Genomic DNA, 17,212 nt, shown 5'->3' with positions numbered 1-17,212 from the left:
CATTAAAAAAAGTATTACTCGTTTTTTTGGTTATTCTTTCCCCAAAGGGCAAAGTATCATTCCCTTCAGATGTGAATTTGAGTTGTAAATGTGTAGTAGTTTGGAAACAAACTGGGAATCACCCAAAAGTAAGGAAGTGGTTTCTCTGACTGTTAGGAGTCCAGGTTCCTGGCTTGATAACACAGTAAAGGTAAAAGTAAAGGTAAAGGTAAAGGGACCCCTGACCATTAGGTCCAGTCGTGACCGACTCTGGGGTTGCGGCGCTCATCTCGCTTTATTGGCCGAGGGAGCTGGCGTACAGCTTCCGGGTCATGTGGCCAGCATGACTAAGCCGCTTCTGGTGAACCAGAGCAGCGCACGGAAATGCCGTTTACTTTCCCGCCGGAGCGGTACCTATTTATCTACTTGCACTTTGACGTGCTTTCAAACTGCTAGGTTGGCAGAAGCAGGGACCCAGCAACGGGAGCTCACCCCATCGCGGGGATTCAAACCGCTGACCTTCTGATTGGCAAGCCGTAGGCTCTGTGGTTTAACCCACAGCACCACCCATGTCCCTGACAACACAGTAAGCATACGTAATTAAAAAGGAGGATTTATTGCACACACACACAAAACATCCCAAACAATTACAGTATCTCCGGACAGTTCTAGCAAGCCTCTGGCCCCCATCACTCAGTTGGGGACCCTTCTGAGGAGTTCTTCCTGTGTCAACAGAAGAGACTGAACCTTCAACCTTTACATTTCTTATTTTGCTTCCTGTCTAGCAGCCTTCCTATACGCCTACGCCTCGGACTTATTTGGTCAGCTGCAGCCCCTTCCTGTTCCAAAAAGCTATCTCTGTGGCTTTCCACACCTGTTTGGGCTTCCAGGGAGCTTTGGCTGTGTTCCAGCCTGCTCTCCATTCTTCCCTTATCAGCCGGCCGTCCAAGGTCAAGGGGAGTTGACGCTGGCAGCTGCGGGCTCTCCTGTGCCATTGTGAAAGCCCAGCCTCCCTGTTCCTGACTGCATTCTGCAGCCAGCTGCGAGATTACACTTGGAGCTGGTGTGTTCATGACACTGACTCTCCAGAAAGGCCGTGGTATGGAAGTTTGTATAATAAAACAAAAGAACAAACCAAAATAGCCTAACAAAGGCACAACCTTCCAGTGTTGATGGTATACAACTATGTTCAAATCGTAGATTTTTCCATTTTTTCATATGAATAACGCTCAGTTCTACTCTAGGAAAGAACAAAGGGTGGTTGGGAAGAAGACAAGTACAGTAGATGGTAAATCTATCAATTTAGTCTTTGGCTGAGATCAGCTTGACACACAGAATGTTATGATAATAGAATCATAGAATCATGGAGCTGGAAGGGACCACGAGGGTCATCTAATCCAACCCCCTGCAATGCAGAAATCTCAGCTAAAGCATCCACGACAGATGGCCATCCAACCTCTGCTTCAAAACCTCCACATAAGGAGAGTCCACAGCCACCCACCCACCCAAGACATTCATTCCACTGTCTTAATAGTGATTATTACAGTCATGATGCTGGATTAAAAAAAGGGAGGGAATGGAAGGTAGGTCAATGGGAGGAAAGAAATTGAGGGGGGGCAGAAGATCTTGTATAATTTCAGGGAACAAACAACTTGTGTAACTGCTTTATGAAGAAAGTTTTTTGGTTGTTGTTTTTTACTATATTTGCTGCATCTCCCCACATGTATTGATGGCAACTAAATATATGTGTAGCCCCCATGTTTTTGCTACATTATGTGCAGTCCACTTATTTTCTGACAACCAAGAGTATATTTAAAGGGAAGCCCCATTCCTTTCAGTGTGATGTTGATCAATCAAAATATTCATGCTTAGGATTGCAGTCCGCATCTGTCAACATTCTAAGCAGCCCATTCTGTGACCTTTTATTTCAGGGATAGGGAAACTGTCAATCCAAATGTTGCTGATATTGCCAGCTCTCATCCACCCGCCCCATCAGCAATGGTCAAGAATGCTGAGAGTTGTAATCCGCCAATATACAGAAGGTCACAGGTTAGCCAACCCTGTTTTATGCCATGGATGACTATTACATAGATGGACAGTCATTGCTAAGCTTCTTCTGCTCACTAGACTTTTGGTGATTTTCTGGAACCATTGTTCATTCTTTTAATGTGTATGATTCACTGTTCTGAAAAGCATAATAGACTGTCATTTAATTTTTAAAAATGAGGGAGATTATGACATAAGCACTGTGTACAGCCATAAACATTTTTAAAAACTACTTCCAGTTGTCAGTCATGGCCCAATAGGGACTATGTGAGGAATGCGAACAAAATTTAAAAGAAATCAATACTGCAAGTTGGCTACAAGCTGAAATAACATATTGGTTTCTTGCAGTTATACATCACAGAAGGCAGAATAAATAGATTCTGGAGTTATTTGCTTGTGCTGAAGGTCCAGTAGTTTAGGCAGCAGACTAGCAATGGGCAAATTGTGGCCCTCCAAATGTTTTTGGACTCCCAACTCCCATCAGTCCCAGCCAACACTGATAGTGTTCAGGAATGATGTCAGGAGTTGCAGTACAGCAGCATCTAGTAGACCACAGGCTCCTCACCCCTGCTAGACCCCCAAAGTAAATTAGACTCCGAATAGAGAAACATTGGACTCCATGTGACTTACAAGTAAGGATCAGCAAATATGTTGATTTTGTTTTCTCTTAGTTTCTCATTTTTCCAAATTTAAGTTCTATTCACCTTGTTTCCAATTTCCAATTTAAAAAAATGTCAACATGAAAATTAATACTATTTGACAAATTTCTGTTGAAATAAACATTCTGGTGTGCATTTTTGCCTAACAGACACATTTTTGCAACTTTTCCTAACGTTTTGCTTCTCTCCGCCTGTACACCACTTTGATATTTTTATTATATAGTGCAATATTTGTTATAAATAAGTAAATTGGAAATTTCATGTTTTTATTAATAGGTACATTTTTATACACACTTCACCCAAATATATTTATTTGTTTTGATTGCTTTCATTGAGATGGTTCCACCATTGCAAGGAGAAAAGGGGACATTATTTTCTGTTCCCTGTTTCCATGAAAATATGGAAAGATGCAATTATCGTATTTTTTTGGCTTCAGAATCAAGGTTGACAAATGGATACAGATAATAATGCACAAATATCAATACAGTGGAGTTTTCCACATATCCATTAATCTTAATGTGTCTATTTGTAACATTTTGACTAATTGGTTTCATGATATTTTTCATCTATTGAATTTCAAGTAGGAATCTATGAATAAAGGATTCACATGAATAGAAAAAAGTTCTCAGCCACAAAACTCGCCAAAGCTTTGGTGATGCACAGTTGCAATCTGGTGCTGTTTGCAAAACAAATCTAAAGAACAAGACCAATTAAACTGCAAAGTTAAGGGTGCGCTAGCAGAGCAATAAAAGCTAATCAGAATTAATGTTTACATATGTTTTTCAAGACATCTCATTGATCAATGAATAAGTTAGAACAAGAAGATATATAGAAGGTAAGCTATTCTCTGTTATACACATTAAAAAGTACACACTTGGCTTAAGTCAGTGTCTTTTGGTAACTTACTGCTGTGCTAAATCACCCTGTCTGAAATAAAAGGTGGTTCAAGTTTGGGATGGAGAGGATCCTGTGAATATTATGAAATGGAAGTTTGGCTATGACAGTCTTCCAGATTCCTTCCTCAAACTTAACTTTGTTAAATGTACCGGTACCTTTCAGACTGCGGGCCAAACTAGGTATAGCACAAAAGATTTGTGAATAGTATTTCTACATTTAAAAAGTGGAAGAAGATGATTCGCTTTGGGGTCATGATACTGAGGAAGATTAACAGGTACCCATATGACGACATCATATGGGTATGTTTTGCACTGTGGGGCAAAAAGCAATCTGAAGCTGTTATTTTAATTGGGAAAACAGATGAGGAGAAGGATTAACCTTCCTCCTACTGCCAAGGTCTCAGTCTGCACTGCCCCCTCCTAGAGCAGCTATTATCACAAAAGAAGGGAAGATCAGTGATAAGGGTAATCTATTTTTTATTTCTACAAATTCAGTTCCCTGAGGGACATGTGATATAAAACATTTCTCCCTTGCTTCCATACTCATAGCCTCTCACATAATATATCCCACCTTTAATTTCCAGATTTTTCTGTTCCTTGGCTTTTTCAGAATTTACAAGCAAGTACCGGGTGGCGCTGTGGGTTAAACCACAGAGCCTAGGGCTTGCTGATCAGAAGGTCGGCAGTTTGAATCCCCACGAAGGGGTGAGCTCCTGTTGCCCGGTCCCTGTTCCTGCCCACCTAGCAGTTTGAAAGCACAAAGTGCAAGTAGATAAATAGGTACTGCTCCGGCGGAAAGGTAAACAGTGTTTCTGTGTGCTGCTCTGGTTCTCCAGAAGTGGCTTAGTCATGCTGGCCACATGACCCGGAAGCCGGCTCCCTCAGCCAGTAAAGTGAGAAGAGTGCAGCAACCCCAGAGTCGTCTGCGACTGGACCTAATTAGGTCAGGGGTCCCTTTACCTTTACCTTACAGGAGATTCACAGGCAGAAAGGACCAATAATTAAGGCTGCAATCATATAAATAGTTACCTTACTACTTATGGGTAGACATACATAGAATTGCACTGTAATTTCTTCTTTTGTGGCTGGTTTAGGAGATCCTTCATGTTCAGAGGATTGCCTATGGGAAATAAACAGAAGTGACAAGCAGATATCACCTATCTAAAAGCTACTTTTTAAGTATTCAACAAGAACAGTATGCTCTACTCCTTCAAGCAACAGTAAAATAGATATGAAATTAGCTGCAACAAATTCCCTCTGCAATTCTTGAAAAGCAATAAAACACTGGGGTGAATAAGATTTATAAAGTTATGGATTTATCTGATCTGCTTACATCTTAACAGCAAGAACACCCAAATGCAGCGTACATAAGATAGCTTTGCAGAATATCATTAACATTTGCATCAAACTGGAACAAACTTGTGAAATAGATTAGGAACAGTGTAGCAAACACCAGGAAAGCACAATTTGATGTGCACGTGAAGGTATCTGTTTTGGCTCCTTTCTAGAATATTAAGCTATTTTGATTAATGTGTGTGTGTATGTATGATCTTACTTGTAAAGCCTGGTTTCTCCTATTGAGAATTCCTGCTCAGTCACTTTACAAAAGTACAAAGGGTCTAGGTTTATATTATTATACAAGGATAGAAGGTCGCACTCATAATCTTCTGAGACTATTAATCTCCCATGTGTGTAGGATAGATATAGATGATAGATAGATGATAGATTAGATTAGATAGACAGACGATAGATGATAGATAGATAGATAGATAGATAGATAGATGATAGATAGATAGATTCTTCTAACCCTATGTATTAGTTAGAATTATTTTGTGCAATCCAAGTGGAGGATCCAGGAAGCAAAACAGAAATTCTGCCAGGCAGTAAGGAAAAGATGGCAACCCCAATCCAATTATAGTTCCACTCAGAGTAAACTCATTGAAGTTAATGAGCATGACTAACTTAGGTTCATTAATTTCAGTGGGCCTACTCTGAGTAGGACTAGCATTGAATACCACCCGTTGTCTTGCTCCACATGGCTTGGCTTATTTCCTCAGCTCTTTTGGTTCAGCAGGCTTATATTGGGTATGTTCGTCTGCAAGGTAATTGGATGATGAGACAGTGGTCCTGAAGGTAGGAGTCTATCAATTGATGAAGATGATCATCCAAATGTCATAGACCGAATGGAGCAAACAGCACGCAGACCTAGTGGTGGGAGGAAAAAATCCTTAAATAAGAGACGCGGGGGAATGATTAATGGACTTCCATGTCTGTACACTAATTCGCAAAGCATGGGAAATAAACAAGATGAGCTTGAGCTCTTGGTGCAGCAAACTAAATATGACATAATAGGAATCACTGAAACCTGGTGGGATAAGTCCCACGATTGGAATGTAATAATGGAGGGATACAATCTATTTCGGAGAAACAGACCAGACAAGAAAGGAGGAGGAGTGGCGTTATATGTCAGGGATGTGTATACCTGTGAAGAGATCCAAGATTTAGAACCTCAAAGCCAAAGTGAGAGCATTTGGGTCAAAATTAAGGGAGAGAAGAATAACAGTGACCTCATTGTGGGCGTTTACTATAGATCCCCAAGCCAAACGGAGGACATAGATGATGCCTTCCTGGAACAGATGGCCAAGCATGCAAAAGGAAGGGAGATAGTAGTAATGGGGCACTTCAATTACCCGGATATTTGTTGGATGTCAAACTCAGCCAAGAGCATAAGGTCAAACAGATTCCTCACTGGCCTTGCAGACAACTTCATTGTCCAGAAAGTGGGAGAAGCAACAAGAGGAACAGCCATTTTAGATCTGGTCCTAACCAATGTTGATGACCTGGTTAGTGGGGTAGAAGTGGAAGGATCATTAGGCGCGAGTGATCATGCTCTTCTGAAGTTTACTATACAGCGGAAAGGAGCAGCCAAGCATACTAGGACACAATTTCTCGACTTTAAGAAAGCCGACTTCATAAAACTTAGGGAAGTGCTGGGTGAGATCCCATGGACAGTAATACTAAAAGGAAAGGGAGTTCATGATGGCTGGGAGTTTGTTAAGAGGGAGATAGTAAAAGCACAACTTCAGGCAATACCAATGAGACGGAAACATGGAAGGTGCCTAAAGAAGCCAGGGTGGCTATCTAAAGAACTTTTAACTGAGTTAAGATTAAAAAAGGATGTGTACAAAAAATGGAAAAGGGGGGAAACCACCAAAGAGGAATTCAAACAAATAGCCAGCACGTGTAGACACAAAGTCAGAAAAGCTAAAGCACAGAATGAACTCAGGCTTGCTAGAGAGGTTAAAAGCAACAAAAAAGGCTTTTATGGGTATGTTCGTAGCAAAAGGAAGAACAAAGAAACAGTGGGGTCACTCAGAGGAGAAGATGGTGAAATGCAAACAGGGGACACAGAAAGGGCTGAACTCCTCAATGCCTTCTTTGCCTCAGTCTTCTCCGATAAAGAAAACAATGCCCGACCTGAAGAATTTGGAGCAAATGATTCAGCAGAGGAAACACAGCCCAGAATAACTAAGGAGATAGTACAAGAATACTTGGCTAGTCTAGATGTATTCAAGTCTCCAGGGCCAGATGAACTGCATCCAAGAGTATTAAAAGAACTGGCAGATGTGATTTCAGAACCACTGGCAGTCATCTTTGAGAATTCCTGGAGAAAGGCGAAGTCCCGGCAGACTGGAGGAGGGCAAATGTTGTCCCTATTTTCAAAAAGGGGAAAAGAGAGGACCCAAATAATTACCGCCCAGTCAGTCTGACATCAATACCAGGGAAGATTCTGGAGCAGATCATTAAGCAAACAGTCTGTGAGCACCTAGAAAGGAATGCTGTGATCACCAATAGTCAGCATGGATTTCTGAAAAATAAGTCATGTCAGACGAACCTGATCTCGTTTTTTGACAGAATTACAAGCCTGGTAGATGAAGGGAACACAGTGGATGTAGCCTACCTTGATTTCAGCAAGGCATTTGACAAGGTGCCCCATGATATTCTTGTAAAGAAGCTGGTAAAATGCGGTCTTGACTATGCTACCACTCAGTGGATTTGTAACTGGCTGACTGACCGAACCCAAAGGGTCTCATCAATGGTTCCTCTTCATCCTGGAGAAGAGTGACTAGTGGGGTGCCACAGGGTTCTGTCTTGGGCCCGGTCTTATTCAACATCTTTATCAACCACTTGGATGATGGACTCAAGGGCATCCTGATCAAATTTGCAGATGACACCAAACTGGGAGGGGTGGCTAACACCCCAGAGGACAGGATCACACTTCAAAACGACCTTGACAGATTAGAGAACTGGGCCAAAACAAACAAGATGAATTTTAACAGGGAGAAATGTAAAGTATTGCACTTGGGCAAAAAAAATGAGAGGCACAAATACAAGATGGGTGACACCTGGCTTGAGAGCAGTACATGTGAAAAGGATCTAGGAGTCTTGGTTGACCACAAACTTGACATGAGCTAACAGTGTGACGCGGCAGCTAAAAAAGCCAATGCAATTCTGGGCTGCATCAATAGGAGTATAGCATCTAGATCAAGGGAAGTAATAGTGCCACTGTATTCTGCTCTGGTCAGACCTCACCTGGAGTACTGTGTCCAGTTCTGGGCACCACAGTTCAAGAAGGACACTGACAAACTGGAACGTGTCCAGAGGAGGGCAACCAAAATGGTCAAAGGCCTGGAAACGATGCCTTATGAGGAACGGCTAAGGGAGCTGGGCATGTTTAGCCTGGAGAAGAGGAGGTTAAGGGGTGATATGATAGCCATGTTCAAATATATAAAAGGATGTCACATAGAGGAGGGAGAAAGGTTGTTTTCTGCTGCTCCAGAGAAGCGGACACGGAGCAATGGATCCAAACTACAAGAAAGAAGATTCCACCTAAACATTAGGAAGAACTTCCTGACAGTAAGAGCTGTTCGACAGTGGAATTTGCTGCCAAGGAGTGTGGTGGAGTCTCCTTCTTTGGAGGTCTTTAAGCAGAGGCTTGACACCCATATGTCAGGAGTGCTCTGATGGTGTTTCCTGCTTGGCAGGGGGTTGGACTCGATGGCCCTTGTGGTCTCTTCCAACTCTATGATTCTATGATTCTATGATTCTATGATTCTATGATCTTGCTTCTGGGCACAGTTCAGCTATATTGCCCTTGTTGTTTAGTTGTTTAGTCGTGTCCGACTCTTCATGACCCCATGGACCAGAGCACTCTTGTCTTCCACTGCCTCCTGCAGTTTGGTCAAACTCCTGTTGGTAGCTTCGAGAACACTGTCCAACCATCTTGTTCTCTGTCGTCCCCTTCTCCTTGTGCCCTCAATCTTTCCCAACATCAGGTCTTTTCCAGGGAGTCTTCTCTTCTCATGAGGTGGCCAAAATATTGGAGCCTCAGCTTCACAATCTGTCCTTCCAGTGAGCACTCAGGGCTGATTTCCTTAAGAATGGATAGATTTGATCTTCTAAATCAGCAAGATTGCTATAGGTTGCAGGCCTGTTCAAAACAGCCAACTGAATACCTACTAACATTTGTTGTTTGCTGCTTGCACTTCATAGAAATTGGACAGTACCACTCACTTTTGTTTGGTAGAATCTTGGTGATGAGACTTGGCCAAAGACATTTGCTGCCTGAGGCAAAGGACAAAACTGTCTTTTCTGTATGCAGAAACTGAAACAGACTGATGACTTAGTATTACCTCAACACCAGCAAGAGGAAAATGTCCTCCCACCAGAGGCAGTTTTAGGGTAGCACAATTCCAGGGAGCACCAAAACAATACTGTAGAACAGAACATGAGAGACAGGGGTACAAAATTTTAGCCTCGCACAGAGCACCACTGAAATTTGAGAGCCCAAAGCCCACCACAGCTTCCACCACACCTTAGGCATTAAGGAATAATGTAGGTAGGTTGTGTGCCCTGTCCTTCTAACACTGTATTGCTGCTGCCCGCTGCTGCCTTAAGAGTGCTGAAGCAGCTACTTCACTCTCTCTAAAGGTAGGGGAGGTCCTGGTGATGGATGTTGCTTGCTCCAGCAATAAGCTGGAAAATGAATGTATAGGCTTTCTTTCCCAGCACCGAGTAGCTAGCATTCAAACAGGTATTGAACCTAAAAGAAAAAGCTATGTCTGGCTACTGATATTGTAAATCCAGATTTAAATTTATCAAGCCAAATTATATAACCTTAGTTTGAACATCTACCAGTATAAAAAAAAATACTTTGACACATGTAGCTCAGATATATAATAGTGATACTCTAAAAACATCATAAGAAGAAAATACTGCAATAAATTAACACAAATACCCTTCTGTAAATTTGCTTACTTGTGTGTAGCGTCCAGTGAGAAAATGTATGTGTTTCTGCTTCCCACACATCTCTGTACATAATGACTTCGTTCCTCAGAAACAAAGTCACCACTTCCTTATGACTACATTATGTAATATAAGAAGTCACTTTCTAATAAGTGCTACATGACTGCAGGTAAAAGTTTGAACTGGAAAGCAGTTATACTTAAATAATCAAGGTGATTTAATAACTTAAGTTCTTCACTTTCAATGGCCCTACTCTGAGTATGACTTAGTTGGGTAGCACTCACAGTTTGTGAGACTGATATATTGTTAGTATCCGGAAACCACAGAACCATAACCAATGTTTTTCAGCTATATTGCCAGTAGTATCTAACTCTCAGCCACTGCAGGATGTCCTGTTTGTTATGTTCTGCCTCTTTATAAGCCCCCACAGGCTGTGATGGGCATAATAATGGCTTCCCATCACTTTTCAATATATAATGAGCACCAACCACTGCTGTATAAGCTGTATAGTCAGAGCACAGAACTGGCAGCCCTGACACAAATGGCTTGCAGTGCAACTCTAAACTGCTCTGGACATTCAAAATCTCTCCCACATGGAGGAACCTCAACCCAATGCAGGGATGCATTCATGTGGAGAATGAAATTTATGACCAAGGCTGCCCATACATATTGGCTGCCACCGCAGTTTCTCACTGGCAATTTCCACACTGCAGCAGAATGTTATTCGGCTGTTACAGTTTTGTGAAGCATTGCAGGTAGCTGTGGCTGTTCAAGGATGGTTGGCTAAGTTGGAGTGCATTATGTGGAAATGATTTTGAGTACCCAAGTCAGCCCCCTAACAGTCTGGGAACCCAATGTAAACTTTGTGTCTGTAGCCAACCATGGACATTCTAGCTGTTAGTCACATGCTTTTGTTATAAAATTCACCATTGGTCCTTTTCCAGCTGTCTAGTCCTTCCTGACCCTTCCTCACCTAATTCCTAACAACAAATGAAAGTCTAGACTATCCCAAACCAAATTTTGGATTCAGATCCAGTACTAGGAATAATCCCCCTTCTTTTTTTCCATTGGCAATCTGTTTAGATACCAAGGGTCATCAACCTTTTAGGATTCATGGGCATATTTGAAATTCTGAGAGTGCCATGGGCACTACCACTTCTGGTGTTAAGTTGTGGGTGAACATATCAGATGACACAGCGATTCTTCAAACAGCTCTTGTTTATTCACAGGCCAGAACAGAACTGGGCTGAAGGGTTCAGCCAACCTGCTTATATAGAGCTCAACTACTATGCAACAGTAACAACTTTCTGTAACTATCCAATCACTGAATGTCACTTTCAATTCCTTATTTGCATATGTGGACCTGAGTGAAAACTATCTACAGTATCCCCCTGCTGGCCCGGGGTGAAAACTTCAGTACATAACATCTGGTTGCTTGTTTTCCTGACCCCAGACAAACAGAAAAACGGGCAGAGAGTCAGCACAAACACAGTCTTGCCTTTTTCATGTCGTCTAGGCAAAAGTTGAATCCAGTAGAATCAAAATGGATCCATGGGGAATCTCCAACCCCCCAACCCCCCCATCAAATTAAAGCCTGGTAAACTGCATAGTAAAAATCACAAACTTGCTGCTTGCCAGATGTGTGTGTTTGTGATACCACTCTTCTCTTTCTCTCTCTGGCAGTTCCTTCCTCCCTTTCTATCAGCACCCTGCCTTCCCCCTCAGGGCACTTCATTTTTCTCCTCTCAGCCTCCCAAATAACTCCCTTTTCCCTCCTGCCCTCTTGGTCATTCCAGTGAAGTGGGAAAAACCACCTCTCTTCCAATTTCCTCTTTCAGCTGTATGTACTTTGCCAAGGGGGGCAAGAAGGTAACTGTCCTTGTCACCTGAGTACTGTGGTGAGTGCTCAGAGGCTTTGCAAGTGCTAAGGGAAGTCCTCATGGGTTACAACTGCACCCATGGATGCCATGCTGACAGCCCTAGGTATGAACTGATCTTGAGGAGGAGGAACTGGTTGATGGGTGAGCTCTGCTGCAAACCCTCCTGATAGACCTTTATGTGCTACATTGCAGCTCTTTCAAAAGAGTGGTGCTGTAACAGTGTAGAAAAACAGAACTAATCAAAAGTTCCCTGTACGTTTGTTTTCTGTGAAATGTATCCTTTGAAGACAGTCTACAATAGCTGACATAGAATTATTCCCTCCTCAGCCAAGTTAAAGCTTAATTTCCATCAAGTGCATTCTCTCTCTCTCTCTCTCTCTCTCTCTCTCTCTCTCAGCTATGGCTTAATCTTAATGTTTATTTTGCTACTCAAGAGGATGCTCTATTGCAGGGGTCAGCAAACTTTTTCAGCAGGAGGCCAGTCCACTGTCCCTCAGACCTTGTGGGGGGCTGGACCATATTTTTTTGGGGGAAATGAACTATTTCCTATGCCCAGAGATGCATTTTAAATTAAATGACACATTCTACTCATGTAAAAACACGCTGATTCCCGGACTGTTCATGGGCTGGATTGAGAAGGCGATGGGGCCAGTTACACCCGCCGGGCCTTAGTTTGCCTACCCATGCGCTATTGAGTTGTTAATTGTGTTTTATAGAATGTTGAAATTTTCTGGTATTTTTTTGTATTTGCTATTTATCTAAGCTGTTTTAACCTATGTTGTAAGAGGCTTGGTTTTGTTTAAATATAAGCAATATATAAATTATTTAATGATGATGATTCTTAATTGCATTGCTGTGTGATTCTTCCCCCCCCCCCCACAACACCAAGAGGCAGAAGTGCACCATTTCTCACCGCTTTATGAGGAAAGCAATTGCTTAACCCCAGTTTCTTACGCCTCATTTTCTTTGAATGTATTTTTCTGAAGTCTCTGGACATAGGGCAGACAGCAAAAGAAAGTGGAACATTGTATGTGTTCATTTTAAATCAAAGAACAGATACAAGCAAGCATATAAATCAAATGAATACAGGTGTGATATTCAGCATGAATCATGCGTTGAAGGAGGCAACCTTTGAAAAGTTGAAGTGATATATAGTTTAATGTTTGACTCCATATCTCAAAAGACAATAAAAGAAAAGGAAGTTAGAAAATGAAATAAATCATTACTGATATACAAATGAGATGTTAACACTTCTTCAGGACGTAATGTGGTCAAAAACATAAAGAATGTCTCAGAAATTTAAAACTACTGAAAGCTGTTGAAATAAATATTACATCATACACTATTTTCCTTTTTGGAAACATCAGAGGACTTGTTTTGTGGTCTCCTGATAACTGTTGTGCACCTGATATCCATGATGATACAGGTCTTTTGGGATGTGGCACCAGTTCTATTAGAATGACACCCCAGGGACACCTGTCAGGCCCCTGTGTGCTCAGCTAAGATCTGGCTCTTCAGAAAAATCTCCTGCTCTAACTGACTTGCTATCTTTCTTTTCCTTTAATCTGATTTTTAAAAGAATTCCCTGCTTTGCTTGGATTTTTGTTCCAGTTGCTGTGCTGTTGTTAAAATGCCTTTTATTTAATTTAAAAAAGATATTGTTGAACTGTTACGTAGTGATGCTATCCGCCACAACACACACACACACAGTTGGGAGTTGCTTAGTTTCAGTTTCTGGAAACAGACAGATAAACATTAGAATTACTTAAATATTAAGAGGCAGAGGAGGAGAAATATGGAGCCAGGTTTTGCCAAAACAAGACCGAAGGTACAGTTTCCACAGTATTGTTTAAAACATTTCCATCCGTGAAACAAACGTGATGTAGGATATTGGTGTCAGATCATGGGATCACATTATATTGGTTGCAGTCACTGTTTCCACTAATGTGCCAAGCCTTTGGGTTTATGGTTGAAACGGAATGCCATGTTTTATGCCCATTTGTGTTAATAACCCAAGTCACCATGCTGTGAGGATGACTCACAGCTGAAATAATTTCCAGGAGGGCAGCCATGTTAGTCTGTTACAACAAAAACAAAGAAGTCTCTTGTGGTGCTTTAAGGACTAGCAAACAGCAAGTTGACTCTAGTCCACAAAAACCTATGCCATACACCTGCTAATCTTTTAAGATGCCACAAGATTTTCTGTTGCTCTCACAGTTGAAATGTGTCCAAGTTGTGCACACATTTTTATAGTAATCGCTGCTGTCTTGAGGGAAAACCTAATTGTGTGTTTGTCTTTTCTCAGCTGATGGCATTTTAAATGGCAGTTCAGTCAAATGCTGTTTGCAGCCAACTGTAGTGTGAGAAGAAACCCCATTGTTGACTTCCAATTAAATATTTTTTTGAGGGGCCTTCTCCTTTCCTCTCAATATTTGTTTGACCCAAACAGCCTGGAAGGGTCACTGAATACATAGAAAAGCAGCATTGTGAGATTTTTACAAGTTCATCTAGAAAGCATGCAATTGAATGTTAAATCTCAGAAGATGGAAAGAACTAGAAGAACATTTCAGGTCTGATTTAACATAATTTTAAATTAGTGCAAGAGCGTTCAAGCAGAATAATGTTCTCAGAGGCCATTAATGCATTTCCTGAAGCTGACAAGGGCACCCTCAGGAGCAATATGTAGAGATGCCTTCCTAGTCTTCCCTCCAGGGTCCTCTGTGCTTCATCTGCCACTCTGAAAGTAAATAAGATTGAATTTGGGTTCTTCTTTAGTTAAGTGCCTCTCGTTAGATATGACCCAGATTAAAGGAATTTCAGATTACAACTCTCTTCTTTCTCAACACCAGTCAAACCTTTAAGAATTATATAATTTTGCCAGGGTTTTTATCCTTTTAGTCTAATACCACTTTATATAAAGTTCACAAAAATGAGGAGAAAAGTCATCAGTAAGTATTAAAGTGAGAGGCAAAGTCCTGCAAGAAGGAATTTGAATGGATGCAACTAATCATACCAGGGTGAGAATGTGTGTTTATGCTGTCCCTGTTGTGATAACATGATTTTAACTGTGAGGTTGCAAATTTGAGTAAGATCTATGTTGTTATTTTTATATAGTCTTAACATTCATTGAAAAATGAGCTTTAATTTAGCAAGGAAACAGTATCATACCCATATCATAAGTCTGCCTTATACAGAGTCAGACCATCAATACATCTAGTTCAAAACCGGGTTTCAGGCAGAGGTCTTTCCAGCCCTACCATGAGATGCAAAGAGATTCTACTAGGGACCTTTTGCATGCAAATCATGTGCTCTATCCCTAAGCTACAAATCAACTAGACAAAGTTTATCTAGGCATTAATACCTGCTTCTGCTATAATATTCCCTGGTGAGCCATCATCAGGGGAGGAATATCTGTTTTGTTGATGTCAGAAAATAGTTGAACACAGTGGACTTCTAAGTAAATATTATGCAGATGCTTGCACCGTCAATTTCTCTGAACTTGATCACTTTGTAACTGATACCAGCTGACTGTGTGAATTGATTCTATTTAAAAGCATTGTGTTTGAGATGATATGAAAGTTCCACCTGTGAAATTGTATCTGTATTCACACATGGCAGGACAGAAGATCAAAGAAAGATGTGCTTTCCCAAGCCCACATTTCCAGCACGTTCTCACTCAGTGACTTCTCAGTGACCTCTACACTAGCTTGGTCAAGTCCACAGAATGGAAGATGGATGTGCTCTACGGAGACCTGGCTTCAGGCACCAGGCCCATTGGCAGACCAACTCTGCATTACAAAGATGTATTCAAATGTGACAAAGGCTGGCAGCATTAACCCTGCCAAGTATCCACAGCAGTGACCAGAGGAAAAATGACTACTAGCAGGAATGCAGAGAGAAGAAACGCCATGGTATGTATGTAAAGTGAAACCAGATGCCTTCATCTGCCCTACCTGCAATAAAACATGTCTCTCCCATATTGTCTCTTCTTCCACAGCAGGTGCTGTAACTCTCCAATGCTTTGACTTTATCCCTGATGGCACACTCTTCCATTGACTCTTGAGACAGATGGTTGCCAGCAACTGGCTTTCTGTCCATTGGTTGGAGATCTTACAAATTCTTTCCCTTAGAAAATATAAGTGATTTCCACTGATGTTATTTTTGGCTTCAGTGAGTCATATTTCCATCAGACAAAAGGCTGTGTACATTTTTCATCTATGAGATCAGCAAGATGGTCAAGTGAAGAATAAAATGACATTTCCCCAGTCAGGGCACCATTCTCATTTTGTGGCCACTGCATTTTATGACTTCAAACTGTCCCTGTGAATGATGTGAATCTTTTTCAAATTTGACAGACTAACATGAAACCTTTGGGCAACTGAGGACAACAGATTAAGAGTGACTTCTTGCCATATACAGCCTTGTTTGTGATATCCAGCTTTTCTTTTGGTAAATAATTTGTTTAGCAATCATGGAATACCTTCCAGTGTTAACCTAATAAAATAGATGAATTAGACTAGATTTTTCAGTTCCAGAGAGAGAGAGTGAGAGAGAGAGAGAGAGAGAGAGAAATATTCTCATCATTCCACAGTAGCCATGACAATATTTGGGCCTTGTTTGTCCTTTGAGAATACATCTTCAAATATGTGCTTTACGAAGGATTACAGAGCAATTACCCTCAGAATATTTATTCCTTTGTTTACAAGAAGGAATGGAAGAATGGCTCATGGCCTGAACAACATTGAATAGATGTGAGCCCTTCCTCCTGCCACCCTCCTGTTCTGAAGCCATATCCAAGGTATATCTACTAAGGCCTATAAAATTCAAAAGATCATTCATTCATGTTTATGCAAAACCAGCTTATATCAAATAGCATCCCAAGTAATAAGCATCTTCAATGCCATCCCCCATTTGTTAAGAGTGACACAAGCATACTTTCACAATTATACAACAGAATACAGCCAAAAAGCATTCAAGGAAATTAAACAAGAACATAGTTCTAAGAAGATCTGGAAGGTACCTTGAGATTCTACAAAAGTTCAGAAAATTGGATGAGGTTAAGAGAAAAATACAATCTGCATCACAAATATCTAAAACATTTTACTGTCAAGTGTTCTGTATTCCTATTTTTCAATAGCAACAAATATTAGTGTGAGATTACTTAGCTCATGATAAATGTAACAAATAAGTAGATAATGTTCAGTTATTTTATAGTACTGATGACATCACATCATTCATATGGACACTAGTTGTTGAATGGGCAAATGATGTCAAAAAATTTCAAGTTGCTGTTTGAATAAAAATGAGTGTTAATACAATCAGTGCTGACCTCACAGGTAAATGTTGCCAGCTTTTGCAACTGAGTATAAACAGTGTATACAATTAGTGTCAGCTGCTGAGTAGTCAAGTTGATGGCCCATGAAAAGCAATCTAAGCTTGGCAACCC

General features: G+C 41.0%; 1 protein-coding gene across 1 annotated transcript in view; it reads left to right on the top strand.

The window, feature by feature from the left end:
• The first annotated feature begins 5,864 nt into the window (after positions 1-5,864).
• The window catches only part of LOC310766424 (uncharacterized protein), a 189,227-nt gene continuing 177,879 nt past the window's right edge, over positions 5,865-17,212 (top strand). The window contains exon 1 of the mRNA XM_083622637.1: positions 5,865-7,185. Coding sequence (XP_083478763.1) covers positions 5,872-7,185 — 1,314 coding nt within the window. The 5' untranslated portion in view covers positions 5,865-5,871. The remainder of the gene's footprint in view (positions 7,186-17,212) is intronic.

The sequence above is a fragment of the Podarcis filfolensis genome, assembly GCF_964270895.1.
Source record: "Podarcis filfolensis genome assembly, chromosome: 7".
NCBI classification, from domain to species: domain Eukaryota; kingdom Metazoa; phylum Chordata; class Lepidosauria; order Squamata; family Lacertidae; genus Podarcis; species Podarcis filfolensis.
The sequence above is the reverse complement of the archived record's forward strand: the minus strand, read 5'-3'. Positions and strand labels throughout refer to the sequence as shown.